Here is an 18,583-nt window from a genome sequence, read left to right on the forward strand (position 1 = left end):
AAGTCAATTAAAATTCATTTAACGTCATCCCAACAACGATCGATCGACAGTCGGATTAAATCTTCCAAGTAGTGCCATTTCTCATAAGAAACGCACCGCCACATGTTGACACTTTAACGCTTCCGGTTAAACACTAAACAAACATTCGATCTCTTCTCTTGCATGATCAGTTACAGCGAACACGCATGCTTTTCTCCGGGCTTCCACTTAATTAACGTTCCGACACAGCGGCACACAAAGCAAAGCACCTGCGTGCGTGTGTACCAATAGCTAAACCGATAGGCATTTCCACAAAACGTCCCCTAGGAAATGCGCAATAAAACAACGACACAAAAGCCCTATTCTTACATCACACAGCTGAAATTCTTCGAACCTAAATTCCAACCTCCCGCCCTCGTGGTAAGTGTGGAAGGAAAAGCCACAAAAGTTTAATTACTTTTCGATAGAAGATAAAACTAAAAGCCCCATCGGAGGGCTGAGTGTGCGGTTCGATACTTTCCTAATCCTTGCGAAGGGGTTTTGTTTCCCTTTCTCTTACGTGCAAATTGATTTCTTTGAATGAAAAGTAACCACCGAACGTGGAACATTGTTAACGAATGGTTAGGTTTTTTTGTTGTCAATGTTATTTTTTCCGAACTCGTGATCGATGAAGTGTGTTTCCAGTTGGCTTACTGGTATTTTTTTTTTGCCAACACATAGTTTGATACGGAAACATTATCCATTAGCCATGCGCAAGTCACCAACGCTTGCTAAAGGTTAGGCGCAAGTTCTTGGCGCAAACTCTGCTGGCGTGGCGTTTATCGAGATACGAGATTTGAATTCAATTTACTACCTTCGAGAGGAGAATTGTCCTGTCTCTTGGACAATTCTCTTTTTTGCGAGCTTTAAAAGGCGGGCGGTGTCTTTCTGTCCAGCCAGCAGCACGATTTGGTGGTTCGTGTTTACCAATCGATAGCTGAAAGGATAAAGTAGTCACCATAATACAATTAAAATTGTTCTACTGTACTTACCAGATTACTAGGTTAGGTAACTCACTAGGTTAGGTAACTCACCAGATGTGAATTAGTCAGCCTACAAAATATTGGAGAATTTCGCCCACTCTACAACATATTTAAAACCAAAAATTCCAATTATATTGTATTAAACCTTATTCATAAAACTCGAACTAAATTGGGGTTTGAAGTAATCAAATACTAAAACTGCGACATATCTAAAGCGTCTATAGTCAAGTATCTTAAGGCATTTCTGAATGTTAACCTTAGACTGGACTTAGACTTGAACCAGTCACCATAAACATAATGCTTATTGAGTGTTATTATACTTCTCGGAGTTTCTGAACTAAAAAGGGAATTGAGTAAATCCGACCGACATATCGAACAGTTCATCTTTGTCTCCTTCAATTGCATCATAAATCTCCATCAACCCTCATTCAACCTACACCGTTCCAGCACTCAAAGATCGTGGACCATTGGGTGCTCCGATTGCGGTATGTGACACGAAGAAAAATTGATCAACTTCTGATACTTCTGGACAGAGAGAAAAAAAAACCGGATCATATCCGGAGATGGGCGTGCAGCTTCTCGTTTGTTGCGGCGTACAATAATTGTCCAACCAGTCGCATAAGTTCGTTACGCTAAATACCGCCAAACAAACGCGTCCTCCCGTCACATTGTGGGCGACGGGTTTGGCGATGGAGGATTAACTGTTGCAAACAAAGCTAGCATAAATAACTCTCCCGGTCCCGGTCACGATGACGGGGGCGAGGAAAATATAAAACTACACTACGCTTACAATCAGGTGGTCACTTTTAATCCGCGAATCAATCAGACATACCGCAGAAACCTCGGTACCCGGGCGTGTTATCACCGGTCGTACATCTTGTGCTGGCCATCTTGCGGCACTGACGGGCAAAACCAAACCCCCCTTAACCCCGCCGTAACGGGCAAACAGAGGGTTGCCTTATTTATTTCCTCGCTAATAAACATCAATCGCTTCCGAGCGAGCCGATGAAAACCTGGCTGTGCACACATTTTCGCGATTTTCATTCCTCCCTCGTGATGGCTACGGTTACCCGTTGACTCGTCGTTTTTTAAATCTGATCCTATCAATATCGTCAATCTGCTTCGTGGTTTCTTGGTTTCGAGATCCCGTGATCATGACGCGCTCGTTCCCGAAGAAATCCGAAGCGCACCACCTACTCCCGCCGGCAGGAAGATGGTCATGGTCATGATTTCATGAGCGTCCCAAGCTAGACAGTTTGATTGAAAGTTCCCCCGTACCACACCGCGCGCGCATTCTTTAATCCAAGCAAGCAGAGCCACTGTACGGGTGGCACAATTTGTATTACTTCGTCCGCGTCCAGCCAAGGCTCGGGATCAAGAGCAACCTGTTGCACGGTACGGGTTTTTTTTTCACTAGACTTCTGACAGCGGTGAGCAGAAGTGTACGTCAGTTTTAATGAGCATTAATTGACAAACGGACCTCTTTCACGGTTCGATCTAGTAACCGGGCCCGAGCGCGATGTGTGTTGCTGAGGCTGCGGGAAAGAAGAGGCATAATTTCGATCGGGAAGGCGAAAGATAAATGTAATGCAGCTTCGCATAAACCAGTATCGGAACCTTGATCGCTAGGTGAACTGAAGAACCTGATTCGCTGACGTCCTTCCGGTGAGGTAATGGTGGCTCGTGGTGACATCCACATGGAGTTGGTTGCTAATCGGAAGATTAGATATATTTTTAAATTCATCTAATGTTAAGATGATATCACGAAGTAGCGACAAGAAATTGAAGATACACTTTGAACCCCTTTCCATTCCATTTACACGAAAGTAGGCCCTACAAAACAGTGGACAAAGCACATCTGCATCTCATTTTATGCAACTATTCTATGTAATTAAACCAATCAGTTGCATGTGAAGTAAGACATTGAGGGAAACCTCTATTACTGGTTCCCATGACGATAATGACTGTATGAAACTATAACACAAACATCATGAGAGTAATTTCGTTGCTGACCTAGCGCAAAATCCACACACATCCGTTTGCAGAATGCTAGAATTGCGGCCGGAACATGGTACGCACTCGGGGAGAAATTGCCCTCCATGTACACCGCCGAGACTCCGGCCATAACTCCAAAATAATAGCAAACACACATGATAATAAAACTCACATGATTACGCCAAGAAAAAACAGTCTTCCTACCGCCACGACCCATTCGCGAATGCGAACACAACGCGGAAAAATGGTCAGCTGTGTGTGACGGGTAGCGCGAAGAACTTCTCCCGAGCTTGGAGCTTGGTTGGCTGGATGGGCTACGTCCGCGCGAAAGACTAATTACCCCAACCCGGGCTGTCCGGGGCTAATTGCCTCCCTTTTACCATGCCTAATGGCCGCATCGAACGACGAATGGACGGTCCCGCTAACATCTGTCCGGTGCGTCTACGCTGTGAGTGACCACCGCAGCTAACGGTGGTCCCGTGGTGCCACCCCGGTTCACGTTCCGGCCATCAACCAGCAACTTTGACTCCCGGTACCGAACCATCGCAATTTTGCACGACGCCAACCAATTTCCGACGCCGGTGTGTCTTCCGTCTTGGACATGTTCCGTGCACATGTTACACCAAGGGACAATGTTCAATGACAAGCGGGAAAGTTGCACTCGTTCGTTTTGAAAATGCATAAATAATCCGATTAGACGAGAAAACTGAGGTTGGTTTTTTGCTTCGTATTCTAAAAATCCCATCTCCAACCGTGAGGACACCGAGAGCTGATGCCATCGTCTGGAATGTATCCGGCTCGGTGTAAAGTGAGATGTATGTATGTTGTCCGAACCCGTTCGGTTTTAAACCCATAAACCATCTGCTTAGCGTTACAATCCTTTCGCAAAAATCCTTCTCCACGCTCGGTGTCAACCGAAGGAAACATGACATCGGTGCACATTGACAGGGCGCCGGTAAACCGTGACGGAGCTGCGTGGTACTACTTCTAAAAACAGCCGTTCCAAAGTGGGCGCCCCGTGGTTAAATGGGAGGAAAAATATATTAATAAAACCAGCCCGGGCGAAACCATATGAGCCGCCGCAGTGCCTACGGGGTAGTCGACGGGGCACGCGTCACCAGATCGGGTGTTAATCAGAGGCATGTTAGTTTCGTTCCCAACCGTGTCCAAAGCCCCACACGTCAAACTTTTCAACCTCTCGCTAACCCGTACGGACAAAGTGACCGGTTGATGACTCACTCTTGCTACGCAAGGCAGGAACGCTTATTGAATGTGAATGTACGGCGCGGCTCATTGAAGCGGGCCGTTCGATCATAAAGAAATATCACTTAAGATATCTTGTTTTCGATGTTAGATCGATCAATTATCAAACCGAAAGGGGTGTTTTCGTCCACCTGAATCATTTGCAGAGTCGCTCTTATCAAACACCCTTTCTCTTTAGTTTTTGATATCCGATTGTACGCCCAGTTCCAGATACCGACAGCTTGAAGCTACACGGTTGCAAAATCAATTTTAAAACCCTTTCTATGCACTTCGCACGTAAATCGCACAAAATCGAGTACCACGAAGTCCGAAACTGGGTTCATCACGAGCCCGAACCCCGTCGGATTCGTGATAGCACGATGGACATAATTCCAACCCTTTTCCTTGTCAGGTACCAGTTGTAAAGGGCCCAACCCTTCGCTATCGGATGGGTAGCAACCGCGTCCAGCAAAAGGTTCTCCCATCGAAACCAATCGATTTCACGCCTGCCTGCTGAACGAGAGAGAGAGGGAGAGAATTCGCCAGCACAAACCCCGCACAGAAAACCTATAACCCGGCCAGGTGTTGGAATTGGAACACAATCCATTCCGAAGGTTGCCCCGTTTGGTTCCTTTCTCTCGGGTTGTTTCGCCTTTTTTCCTATTTTCTTTCTTGCACCGAAAGGTGCCGACAGCAAAACACCTTTTTTATTTGACTCCCTTTCGCTGACCACACGCGAAATCCCTTGCCTTGCCTCCACGGTACGGTTTTGCCAAAGTGCTCTCGAATTGGAGTACCCCTCCGGCAAAGGGGTGGCTGGAAAGGCTGGATAGAAAATTTACGATCCGATTAAATGAATCCACCGATTTGCTTCCACCGGTTTACCGAGCGCATTTTTGCACTAGCAACAGTGTGCACTTTCTACTAAGCGAATAGCCTGGGTAGGCGCGAGAAGGGAAAGATATTGCAATACTCCTTGGGGTGATATATTACCGGCACAACCCTAAAGGCTAGTAACAAGCTTCTAACCGGCAACATCCGGTGTCTTGTTTCTCGGTGTCGAATCTTCTGTATCTGAATCTGAAAGAGCTCACTGTAATAGGTACCCAATAGGTAACTACTTTAACAAAAACATATGCAAAATAAAGTAATCAATAAAGTCCCCCAAGAGTCCCCTGTACCCCAACGACTTTAAGATCTTTTCTTTTTTTCCAAAATAATAACTCCAGAATAACAAGAAATCGCTGCTGTACGCGGTTAGCACGTTAAGCAGTTGTTATTCATAAAATTAATCCGTCAATTAATTCTAACCTTCAAACACCTGCTCTCAGCTTCAAAATACATTCCATCACAAGAACCCCCCCCCCTCAAACAAAAAACACGACACATGCAAACAAGATATGTGTATGGTTTGCAGACTTTGCGCCCGAAACCGAAAGTAAAAACCTGTTCCTGTTGTTGTTGTTTTTTTTAATACCTTCACCAAACCTCAAGGAATTAAATAACACTACACAGGGGAGAGATCTTGAATGACAAGATCCGATCAGAGATCCGAATTCCCGTACGAGGTGGCGTCCGACCAGCTTAAAACACCTCCTGAGAAAAAAAAATCTGGTAGAAATGGACGAAGCATGCTTGGCAATCCTAATGCTCACCTTCCATGTGAGATCAGCTGATATGTCCAGAGGGCTGCTCTGAGTTCTGGAACAGCGCAGTTCATACATTCTCAGCCGAAATTTTTCGTGGCGCTGGTATGTGGATTATTTGAGGACTGTCAAAACTGTGTGTTTTACAGTGTGCATCAACGGCATACCCCAAAGGTTCATCACTCTTCCACGTGACACTGAGCCGAAACAACTGGATTGATTGACGAAGTGTGGTACACCGAGTGGTTCCAATCTTTCAACTGAACCAGTTTTGCACAAAAAAAAGCCATCCTTTCGTGCGGGGTGTGCTGTAAGCTGATCAAATAAATTAAACATTTAATTGATTATCAGCAGCAAAATGTTGGAGAATTCGGATTAGCAAAGGAAAACTTGTTTTTCTTTGCATCTTCTTGACATTTACTATTTCCCACATAAAACACTGTAAAGCTTTCAACAAAGGCACGTACCGTGACAAAAAGAACCATTTTCCCTCTCGCAGCGAATGGTTCACTTCCTGTTTAGGGTCATAATTCGATTTGCTGATTTTAATCGCAATTAAACTTCACCTTCACCCCGTAAACCAGACATTCCTCGGTCAGTTCAAGCGACAGTTTGTTGTGAGCTAGCTGAAAGCCATTTCTCAAACCAAAGACACACGTGGAGGGAGTATAACAAAAATACACGAACTGGTCCCAAACGAATTGGCCCAGCGATGAGAAACGAAGCGGAACGAAATGGAAAACATTGCGCCATGAAGCGACGGCGAAGGCAAATCATCCTCCCGTACATCATAAATCAACCATCACCAGTCGCGATGACGCGACTTCTGAGGCAAGTTTGCTGCAGGAGGAATTCCATCCGCGCTATGGGACCGCGTCGTTCGTAGCCCGGCCGTATCGCCGTAGAAATTTGATACATTTTTAAAGCATCATCAACGGTATGATCCAAAAGCGCGCCTACAAAAGAAAGGAGAACTTATACCCGAAGCCCCGAGAACGTATCAGGCAGCAAATCAGCGCAATATCCCAATGCTAGCCAAACGTTCGGACGCACGAACTTAATTACCTTTTGTACCACCGATGCGCTTCTAAACGTTTCGATCGAGAGAGAGAAAGAGTATCAGAAGAGGTTTCATTTCCCTTCTCGTTCCCGTTCGCACAGATCCTACGGAAGTTGTTCATCTTTACGTTATGAGAAACTAATCACCTCCTAATAACGGTGCGCACGCATCGATTAATCACGATGATGATCCTTTCTTTGGGAACAACCGGTGTGATGCTGTCTGGAATGAGCCAGCTTGGGAACTTTTGGGGGAAATCGGTATTTTTTTTGTTTGGCTTTTTGTTGTGGGCTACCCTTTAGAAAGTGTTTTTGAAATAAAAAAATGCCTAAAATGCATGGAAAGCCCTCAAACCACGCACCTTGTGACATTCATATCCACAAATGTGCCTCCCACAAACCACATTGGCTTCCACTGGCACGGTGGATCGTTTTGATTGACAACTTTCTTCAGGAGACTATGGTAATACGGAAGGAACAGGACGGTGGACGGTGGATGGTTAGCTTTTTTTTCGATTGTTAAATAAACATAATCCCTTCATCCCTTCAAGCAGTGACATAGTTGGCTGTGCACTGTGTGGTTGAGGGTTCAGAGACGTGTGATAATAATGTTGTTCACGATGAAGAGATTTTTGAAACTTCCATCAAGCTCTCGTCTGTAAGGAATTAACTTTTGTGGCTTTAGGAGGATAAAAGGTAGATTAAATTATGTTGCTTTTAGTTGTTGAAAAGAAGTAATGCAACCTTTGTTTGCCCTTTGAGTCACTTGCGCTTTTTGTATCTATTCAGTTCTTTAAAGTTTCTTGCATGATCTTAGAAATTACTTCAGAACACGTTGGTCTTTTATTTATAAAACTTCAGTTTAATGGTGCCGTGACCAGGATATCATTTTTCTGCAAATACCTAAATGTCACTCATTTCATTTGATACCGTGCAGATCATCCAAACATCAAAACCCGAAATAAAAACCTAAAATAACAGACACACTTAGACGCCATACAATAATTTAAAACACCATCCTCCAGAATCCTCACACACGCTGGACATTTTTATGTGAATGCAGAAAAGGTGAGACTTTCAATGTTATCACCTGGCCGCGACAAGACATTTGCCGTGTTTATTTATTTATTTATTTATTTTTTTTCATTCGTCTGCAACAGAGCATTTGTTTTGGTTTGGGTTCTTTCCTTTCCCGATCCGCTAGAAATTCTTTTTTCAAAAATTCATGCAATAAAACTAAAACTTCCACCAGAAACATGTGCATCGATCGTAAAACGGTCCATAATTCCTGCACGACCCTGCCAACGAACTAAGTGGGCATGTTTTAATCCTCTTTTCTTGCCATCGGAGCAAAACGGCCAAAAACGGAAGACGAACAAAAGTGACATTCAGCCCCGGAGGCCTTACGAAATGCTAATGAAATTCCCAAAGCACGTCTTCCGCTCGGACAATGTGCGCTAATGCGTGGTGCTGCCTTTTGTTAGTGATCAGTGGATGGAATTAAGACACTTTTTAGGACTTACGCAAAAAGCGGTTGGGATATTTATTGCTCTATTTGCTGCGAAGCCACATAACACTAATGCCAGAAAGTCATCAATTCGCATTAGACAAGTATCTTGAAATTAGTGCTTCGAATGGGTTTAGAACGAGCCCGGATTCTTCAACATGACCTTCAGCGTGTTTCACTGATTTTAGAAAGTGAAACAACTGTTGCAATTTTAAAATATCGGATAACTCAAATTTTTAAGTGGAAAAGAACTATTAATCAGTCATATCAAATATAGTTTGAACCACGAGAACCATGAATATCCCAGGAGTTTGACAAAATTCTGAAAGGCTTTTTTTGCTGTCAAAGACAGCACTGTGTCACTGTTAAACAGTGGTTAATCTGCTAGTGTTTCAAAAATGGATACAAAATGCATCCTTTTGTACAGCACACATTGGTCGTTCCCCAATACGAACTCATCAGCCGTTTAGCTTCCCAGCAGGATGCCAGACCTTTATCACACCAAAATGCCACCCTGGCGACGGATCTTGCAACATTTACAGGCTTCCGTGCGTCTGCCGCTGCGAGCGCCAAGGCCGGTCGCACACACGAAGGTAGAAACAAACCAACGTAGAGGGAAAAACAAAAAGCTGCAAACATGAGCAATATCGTACACGGTTTGCCCTCCTGGGCAAAAAGAATTAATCCTTTCGACAGCATCGAAACGGATCGGTCAAGCAGCAACAGCGAAAAAAAGCGGTCACAAAACAGACCACCGGACCACATATTTAAAGGAACGCCGCCCAATTAAGCGGCGTATTGTAACATGGCACACAGGACCGATCAGTCTTGGCGGAAAAATTGTCCTCAAAAAAGCCGATCTTCGCGTAACATCTTCGCATTTGCGTATTCAAAGTTCGCAGCTAGACACCGAAATCCCTGCTAAAAACATTCAAAAGAAGTGTTGCCTGTTCGACACACTGGCAAGAAAATGGTATGGTAACCAAGCAAAAAAAAAATACACGATCAAAGAAGCTTAACTAAAACAATCAAACAGTCCGGCCCAACCGATCCCATATGCTCACCGAAAACAAAACAAAAAAAAACGGCCGATTCCGGCTGACCGATTCAGCAAATCGGTACCATCGCACCACGTTCACTTTTGCTTTGCCCACTTTGCCGAAGAATGTTTTCTTAATCAAAACACGGGCCCCGAATCGAGCGATCGAGCTGTACTCCATCGGCAGCGAAAAAAAACCCACCACCTCTTGCACATCCCCACACCGTCCACCGTCCGTCCGTGGCGGGACGAATTGGCGAGAAAAATTTGCATTAATTAAAATAAATTTATTCCAAAACCCCCCATCGGACGCAACGCGCGACAATGTGACCAAGTGACTCTTCTTCAACCCGCGACCACACCACTCATTAACACCCCCGCACCATCAATCTCCATCAGCGTTTCCTATGCTGGATGCGTCCCCCACGTTTGCAACCGAAACAAACAAAAAAATACAACGACTTTTCTTTAATTGGTTAGCTTGTGCTGTGTTTCTGTTTGCCACTGAAACCTTGCCGAGAGGGAGAGAAAAAAATCGCACCGACCGATAAAATAAAACACTTACCACGTACCAAAAACAAAACAACCCACAGCACGGATTCGGCCTACGCATATGGGTTGGTCATCCCATTCTCCCCGATTCCCGGGCTGCTCCCGGATCGACACACCGATCGTCGAGCACCAACAAACATGGGGGCGAAAATTAATCTCAATCTAAGAAAGAAAAGCGAAAGACACACCACCAGTGAGCCAGCGGAGAACTTCTCCACTAGCACCGAACGAACGAAGGGAACGGATGCAAGTGGCAGTATGCAGCACCGATCGTGTTTGCATTCTTTTTCACGCGTCGCACACACACACACACCCAGAGACCTTGTTGCAGTCACAGAACACAACCAGCAAACAAACATTTGCAAGGATTTGCATCGGGAGAAAAAACATCGCGCTGCGGTAAGCACGCGTATGCGAAACGAAAGACTGCAACGGTGGTGCAAGCGACGAACCGTTGGGACGGGGTGCCACTTTATCGTGGCAACATAACTTTTACTACGCTACCGGCACAACAACCGCGTGCGCCAAGGCGTGTTAAAGATATGCCAGTGCACACACACACGCACACACAGGATGAACAGCAGAAACAGATGCATGCGCATGTATTTGCAAACGATTCACCAAAAGAAATGCAAACAACAGCAGCAGCAGCAGCAACAAAAACCCGATTACAAAAAAGAGATATTCGCGAGACCGCGAAGCGTGGGTTGAGCTGGGAAGAGCCGCATAAAATATGCTCGGTATTCGCTAATTAAGACCAATTTAATCAATTCACTCTCGCTTCACCCGCACGGATACGAACGCTGCGCGTACGCAGAAACAGCCTTCCACAAATCTTACTAATGGGAAGGTCCAACGCAGCACAGCGAACACACAGATAGTGGCGAGGCCGATAAAACAAACCAACACGGAAAGGGTTTTTGTCCATTTTTCACCACATGGACACTCTGGGGGAGGTGATCGTGGCGAGAAGCAATTAATAGGCTGGCAAGCACAACCTGAGATAGGGCTCGATCATGCCTCCTTGATCGTACGGTCGTTGATATTGATCTATTCTTTTTCGAGTCTAATCTAAGCACAGCGCTCGAAATGAATTTGTCTAGCAGAAAAGGACGTCAGCAAGCAGGAGAGCAGTTGTTATCTTCCGTTAATTACGCATCTTTTTCCTCCCGTGATTCATGTGCACTGATTAAATTAACCTTCGACTACACACGGCACAGGAATGAACTTGTACGATCGGCAGATTAAATCGAGTCGAGATGGCAAGCAAGAAAAACAACGCGTACCGATAATCTCCAAACGGGCTCGTTCTGGCCGCGTCGGAGGTATCAATTTGCGATCACCAAACAGCTTCCCACTCGACGGCCGGCCCGATCGATGTTTAAAACAAACGAAGTCAAAACATGCGAACACTCCCCATGCACGGAAGGATACGATCTGTCGACGTGGTACCATTTTATCCATGGTCCGTGCTGTTTTCTTATCTTTTATCAGCGCAGCGTAGGCTAGTGGGCAGATGCAGTTTTGCATCTTTCCTTCCGCGATGATTGCTCCTATCGGCATCGGTTATCTGCCCGCCCCAACCGTTCTGCTTCCACATCGCGTATGTTAATCGATCTGAACGGCGAAGCAACATCCAAAACCCGTTGAACATATAAATAAAACATGAAAGAAAGTCGGTAAATTCAAGCAGGACACAGAGACAACGAGGTTATCTTGCTTACTGGGTTTCGTGTACACAATATGGCGCCTTGGCGGTCGATACAGCAACAGCAAAAAGCAAAACCGGTCATGTGCTCCACTATCATAGTGCCGCGAGTTCCAGAAAGTGGGGGAACCATAAAGAAGGAAATTATTAGCTTATTGCCGCAACCACCACCGCCAACACACTTTGCCTGGGTGGACAAATTTATGCGCACTTTATGTTGCATCGACCCTCCGCTATCGATTACGATCGATTATTCGATTAGCCGCGCGAAGCCCTTCGCGGGTGGACGTTTGGAAGTCGCCCCACCAAGCCAACTGAGCTTTCCAAACTGCTGTCTTGTAGCATTCTCTATCAATGAGCGAACACGATCATGAACCTTAAAAACCGGGGGGGCCAGAAGTGATCACGATCATCCCCGCGAGGCCGGTAGGTGTTTACCACCATTCTTCTACCGATCGGGTTCGAGTAGGAGAAAAAAGCTACACACGAGACCCTTTCCGTTAATTATTACGTACCGGGGGCCTTCTGTGCCGGCGAGAACATTTGTCCGGCTAGGGGCGGGGGGGTGGTGCGGTGGTGGTTTTTAGTATTTACTTTCGAAACCGTGCCTTTCCGATAGTGCGACCTCGAACCACCCTGCGATCGGTTGCGACTCAGAATTGCAGAACGGCCGAAGTCACCCGCCAGCACCCTAGTACGACCCTTCTATTTCTAGCTCAAGGGAATCGTTCCAGACGGGCGGTCGATGCGGTCGCATTTGTTATTTATTGCCCGCGAGGCTGGGGCGAGCCACGAGCGCAACACTCTTTATCGACCACACCCGGTGCCGTGACCAGGATACAGTGCAAACCGTCATGACGGTGTTGTCGCTTTTGTAGGGTGGCGATATGTAGTGATGTGATTTCCACAAGCTACTCCCCGCCAGATTATCTTACGATTACCGTTCTCGATTCTAACACGAGCCTTGACGTGTGTTTGAGTGTACATTTAAAGTAGCAGCCTTGTTCAATGGCGTGCGGTAGTAGCAGAAAATGTGATCAGTTTTAGATCATTTCTTTATTGGTATGCAAGTGCCATACGTTACTCTCACGGTGATCCAGTTCCATGGCGATGAGAACGTCCGAGCAGACCGACCTGTTCCCAGCACCTTGGCATGATGGCGGCGATAGCACACACACACATACACAGGCACCTTCCGTGCCACCGTGTGCACTGCTCGATTGGCAGAAATGAATTTTTAATTAAGAACAATTACTTCACGCGCTACATTTCTGATCTGGATTGCACTGTACCGTGGAACAGGCTAAACCGATCAGCTTCCCTCGCTGTCACGGGGATTTTTTTTCGCGCATTGAACGCGGAAAAGAAAATGTCTACTAAAGACGTGTAATCGTGTGCACTCTCGCCCGGCACGTTACCTTAGCCTTGCATGTAAAATAATTAATTAGCTTCCTTTCTTTCGCGCTTGAACCATTCTGCCAATTTAGCAGACTTCCAATGCAAATCCGATCCAAATCTGGAGGCCCCCAATCGGTTCGTGGAGGTCCATAAAAGCAAGCACCGAAACGTCGAACACCCGGCCCGGCGTGAACGATCACACGCAACTCAATCTTGCCACCAGCCACCGTTGCGTCCGAAGGACATTAAAATGCGATCACCCCACGTGTGTGTGTGGAACAGGCAACGCAAAACCAACGAATTGACGTTTTACGATCGCGCACGGAAGACGTAGCGTGAACCGTACCGAGAAATTAACTTTACGATCAATTCACGCGAACGCTTCACAATTGTGCCCCAGACCGCAGTGGATCCGTTTTAGGGCACATAAAAGCTGCCGAACGGTGGGCCGCCTAACAAACCATCCAGCCGAAACCAGCGGGGCTGGCAGGACAGTGAAGTGAAGTGCAGTGAATAATGGTGACGGGGTTCCGTTGCTACCAGGTTTGTTCTTTCGAGCGTCACGAGCCCGCCGATTCGTACCAGGACATACTGTGCGCCGTGTACGTGTAATGGCGCATGCTGTACGGGCATATACATTCCGACACGCCCTGCTGGGACATATACGACGGGCGAGCGGGTTTTTATGGTACGCCACAACACATTAAATTAGATCAGTCGTTAAAACTGTGCCCTAAAAACACATCCAGTACCAAAATCGAGATGACGGGATTATCAAATCTAAGCACAACTGACAAACATCTAATTACTGCATGTACCGTGAAACGGTTTGACGATCGCCTGAGTGGAGTGTGAAGTAGATGGCTAAAGCATGATTAGCGTGAATAACATTACGGAGATTTGTAGGTCGTTCTGTGAACGACGAACTGCGTTTTAATGCTGCTCAAGAACGCGATCTTCTGATACTGTTCGCTTGAAGGAAGTTTGATCCACGGGGCGTCTTTAGCATTTTCTTCTAGGATGGTTTATTGCGATTGATTTCATCAATTTGACGCCCGTTTTGGTATCATTCATTCTAATCAAACAGTTTGATTTTTTAATTATTATAACGTCTTTTCAAGGTTTGAGGTTCAAATTAAATTTACTTCGCAATAAAATAAGAAACAGTAAACCAAGAAACCTTGACAGTTTATCTCACATGATACATAATTTGTAGGTCAATGTGTTAGATTGAGAATAGGAACTTGACCTGTAATCAACAACTGGAGATACTTTTACAAACATCTGCCATATCGAGCATGCATTCCCAAGACTTCCAAACGATCATTCAACTCCTACACTATCATTACCCTTCATGCAAAACATATCATCAAACTGAAAAAAAATACGAAAGAAAGTGAAATTTTCGATTGATGTGATGTTTTAAAATAAGTTTACAAAGCAAAAAAAAACACTCCACTTCAACAACTCACCAGATGCCCTTGGTAATAATTCCAATGCCTCCACGGAACTGCGCTACTGAAGAGGATATAATTTGACTTATCATCATTTGTGCGGATCATAATACCCTTTTTCGGTAGACCGAACACCCTGCTTCTGAGCACTGGGGAAGTCCGTAAATCTGGTGGAAAATTGAAATTAGTCTCGATCGATTCCAGCCGCAACTGGTGGACTCGATCAGCCAGCCACCGCTTGGAAGCCATGTGATATGATTGATTGAATTTTTCCCACAACGAAACCCCTGAGCTGAAAACCCCCGTAGCAACTTTTCATTATCGACCATTAGTCGGGAGTTTTTTTCTTTTTGGTGTCGTTCTTGTCGGTCGAAATTCTTCACTTGATAGCTTCCGCTTGCGTGCTGCAAATGCCGAATAACAACCCCGGGACAACTTGCGCCGAACCACGTAACCACGCACGCAAACGCTCATCGCAGCAGATGAACCGATTAATCCGTATCATTCGTTCGCTTATTAGATTATTGGACACCCCTGCGATTGCCGCTCGATCGCTGTTCCAAAACGATTCGAATGAAACGTCAAGGTTCGAATTATCTGAGACGAAACGCAGCGTCCAAGAACCGGTGGCCGCGAGTGGTCCAAGAATTTGTTTCACCGTTTCGTCTAAATTGGCTGCGTCATCGCTACTAATCATCGCCTCACAGTAGGCCGCGAGAGGACGCTCGTGATGCTTTGAGCATTTCCTCATCACATCGAGTAGCCTGGTTTCAGCTGTTTTCTCCAATGCCTAGCGCGATCCATATCCAGTTCTCACTCCGAAATAGGAGCACAAAATTTTGACAGCTTACTGACGACTGTTTTCATTAGGTCTGCGTCAAGTGTTCCAAATTAGTGTATTGTAATCTGAAATTGTACGTGTCTCCTGGTGTTTAGTATCCCGTCGTTTGGAATGCCTCCAGCAATAGTAGCGGATCCGCAAGGATCTGAAATAAAAAAACTCATCGACGAGGTGTTTGTTACGCAAGGAGCCGCCATCAATTGTGGCGCCCTGCGCCGAGTGCTGAATGAACTCACGGCCAACATGCAGGCGGGCTCAGGAGCAACGGGATGCTGTAACTGCTGCTGCTCGGTAAAGCGCACTACGATTGATGGCCGATCGTTGAAAAAAAGTACCAGCAAAACAAACAAACCAAAACCCAGCTCGTCCAAGCTACAAGGTGTTGGAGGTGGCGGTGGAAAAGAAAAATCCGAAAACGAACGGGAGCACGATATGATCCTGGCCAAATTGCAGAACCTTCAGACGTTGTTGAAATCGATGCAGCAGAAGATCAACAAAATTGAGACAAGACTTCCCAAATCTCAGTCGAACGTATCGCTGGCGATGGGAAGCGGACGTCAGCGGCAAAGGTCCAAAGCGTCCAGTATACGGCTCGGTGGAGGTCGGGGTGGAGTTAGCAGGATTCCGAAGAAACACTGCTGCGGTGCCACTGGACCATCGGTAACGGTTGTAGGGCCCTCGAAACTGAAAGGTGACTCAAAGCTCGGTTATTCTGAACTTTCCAGGACTCAGCTGATTGCTAGTACTGACAGAGCTACCGGCGAATGTCTGTGCGCCACTCGAAGACGCATGAGAAACGCTTCCAAACCGTAGACAAGGGTTAGTTGAAAAAATGTGTGTATTAACTAAGTAGGCTATAAATGTAAAACCTTGACGAAGCAACCTGAAAACTAGTATGCACTGACGGATGCAAAGTAAGTTTTGTGATTTTTGGTGAATTTTTTCGGAAGAATCATTAGAAAAATTTGCCAGTGAAAATATTGTATTCCTTGTTTTCTTGTTGATTCTACGAGTTTTATGAAATGGTTGAGCCCACTTCGGACAATTTGGAAGTGGATGAAGCCATCGCCCTCCCGGATGGTGTGATCAACTGTACCGAATTGAACCGCCTGTTGAAATACTTGGTCGAAGGTGTATCGAAAATAGCCAAGGATTTCGAGGAACTTCAAACATCTAATGACGAACGATTCCAAATGTTCGAGGATGCTATCGCTGACGCGAAAGACCAAACTGAAACTGAAGAGGAAGAGCAACCCACATTGATCCCGTGCGGAGTGCCTATTGTCAGCGAGCCAGAACAAACAGAAACAGCGCTCGAAAAGGAAAATCTCCCGAGTGAAGTCACCTCAGAGACACTATTGAACGAAATCGATGAACAAGCGAACAAGTTCCGGGAACACGAATCAAAGCTACTCGCGATTATAGGCGATCTCGAACAGCGACTGGAAAAGGTGGAACAGTTGTTCTATCAAAAACTGGAACGGTTGTCCGGCGATTTCCAGCAGTTCCAAACGTTGGTTGAGAGCAAACACAACAACCTGGAGGACGCCACATCGACTGCATCGATGCAGCAAACAGCCAGCTCTGCCGAGCAGATGTGTAAGTTGGCCGAATTTACCGACAAACTGGACGAACTGCAGAGGCAGATGGAGCTACTGCTCAGTCACCGGGATCAACTACCGCTCCGCATCGAAGCTCTGCTAGAGGAAAAGCTAAAGGAAGGCGAATTTACTGCTACCGGCAAGAAACTTCGTCGCGTGGGTAGTGTCAGTTCAGCGAAGTCTTCGGTTACACCCTGCAAATCAATGTCCCACGGTCGGATGACGGAATCGGCCGCAACGACCCAAGCACTGATGGAAAACTTAAGCTGTCTCTCCTGTGACACGAAGAACGTAGTACAGCGGATGCGTAACGGACGCTATCTGGCACCGCGAACGAGCGCAAAATTGGCCATTGTGGCACGAAGACTTGAAGAGTCGGATGATGTACCCAGACTGAAGCCAGGTTCGAGGTTTAGTCGTACTTGCGGCGGTTCTTACACGGTTGTCAAACCGGACGAAAGAGTATTCAAGCAAGTGAATGTACAGTTTAATCACACGATTCAGGAAGAAAACTCGGAACAAGACTGTTGAGCTCGTGGAGAGTGGAGAAGTAGGCCGTGATATATTAGATATCAAATTAACATCATCAATCCAAGCATCCTATTGTACGAAAACATTTTGCCCGAAGTAAAGCTGTGGTCCGATCTGCTCTTGTTGAGGCTCTAAACTAAAAGTGTATTCCGAATTCCACGTAAATGGCATCCTTTCGACCGAAAATGAAACCTTTGAAACAGAAAAGCTGCTGCTGTCTAGCGGCACACGAGGAAGATCGGAACGGTTTAGGGGGTGGTAGATGGACTGGTGGCAACCACACGGTGACATATCCAGAGGAGCGTGTGCTTCGCGACGTCCGCTACACTGGACAGCAATCGAAATCGCAATCATGTGGAACAACTAAATTGAAACAATTAATCAGACAACGTTCTAAAAAATAAAGTATAGCGCTACTTTTCTTCTGAAATATTTAAACCACAGTTGTTCAATTTTATAGCAATTCTCCTCCTATTATTATAATATGTTACTAACGCATACCTTATCTTTTTTTCCGTTTTAGATGGTGGTGTCACTTTGATGATGATAACTACGTGAACGTTCCACGGTTGGTTCGAATGCTAGACGACTACAATCCGACGCAGGATTGGTACCTGGGCAAGCCGAGTATATCGTCACCGCTCGAGATCTTTCTTGATAATGTAAGTATAGACCAGTTAACCGATTCATTGCCCATACATTCACTTTTTTTTAATATGCTCTGCAAATACTAACAGATCCCGTGAGGAAAAATACTGATCGACTCAGGAAAACTAACAGAAAAGGATTCAAAATCCGCAAGATTATTCTAGAAGTTCGTCCAAGAATTCCTAAATCGCTTTAACGCCAAAGGCGATCGAATAAATAAATGTCACCAGTTATCGGTGAATCGGAATTTTGGGAGTCTTCCTCTACCGTGTCAAAATCCAGTGGCAAAACAGGGTCAGATTCCATCAGATTTCATAATTATGCCGATGCGTTATGCCGTTTCCTCTCCTCCCGTTTTTCA

At 45.7% G+C, this 18,583-nt stretch overlaps 2 protein-coding genes across 2 annotated transcripts in view; both read left to right on the forward strand.

Annotated features, from left to right (window-relative positions):
* LOC128301193 (fringe glycosyltransferase) overlaps positions 1–18,583 on the forward strand; it is a 120,139-nt gene that overhangs the window by 90,296 nt on the left and 11,260 nt on the right. The window contains exon 5 of the mRNA XM_053037548.1: positions 18,098–18,236. Coding sequence (XP_052893508.1) covers positions 18,098–18,236 — 139 coding nt within the window. The remainder of the gene's footprint in view (positions 1–18,097; positions 18,237–18,583) is intronic.
* Positions 16,465–17,959, forward strand: LOC128301194 (uncharacterized). The gene has a single exon (XM_053037550.1). It carries the CDS (start codon positions 16,465–16,467, stop codon positions 17,572–17,574), a length of 1,110 nt encoding a protein of 369 aa, XP_052893510.1. The 3' UTR covers positions 17,575–17,959.

The sequence above is a fragment of the Anopheles moucheti genome, chromosome 3 (assembly GCF_943734755.1).
Source record: "Anopheles moucheti chromosome 3, idAnoMoucSN_F20_07, whole genome shotgun sequence".
Classification (NCBI taxonomy): Eukaryota; Metazoa; Arthropoda; class Insecta; order Diptera; family Culicidae; genus Anopheles; species Anopheles moucheti.

What these genes read in the sequence shown, in the direction of transcription:
- LOC128301194 (XM_053037550.1), top strand. Translation starts at nt 16,465, where the DNA reads ATGGTTGAGCCCACTTCGGACAATTTGGAAGTGGATGAAGCCATCGCC.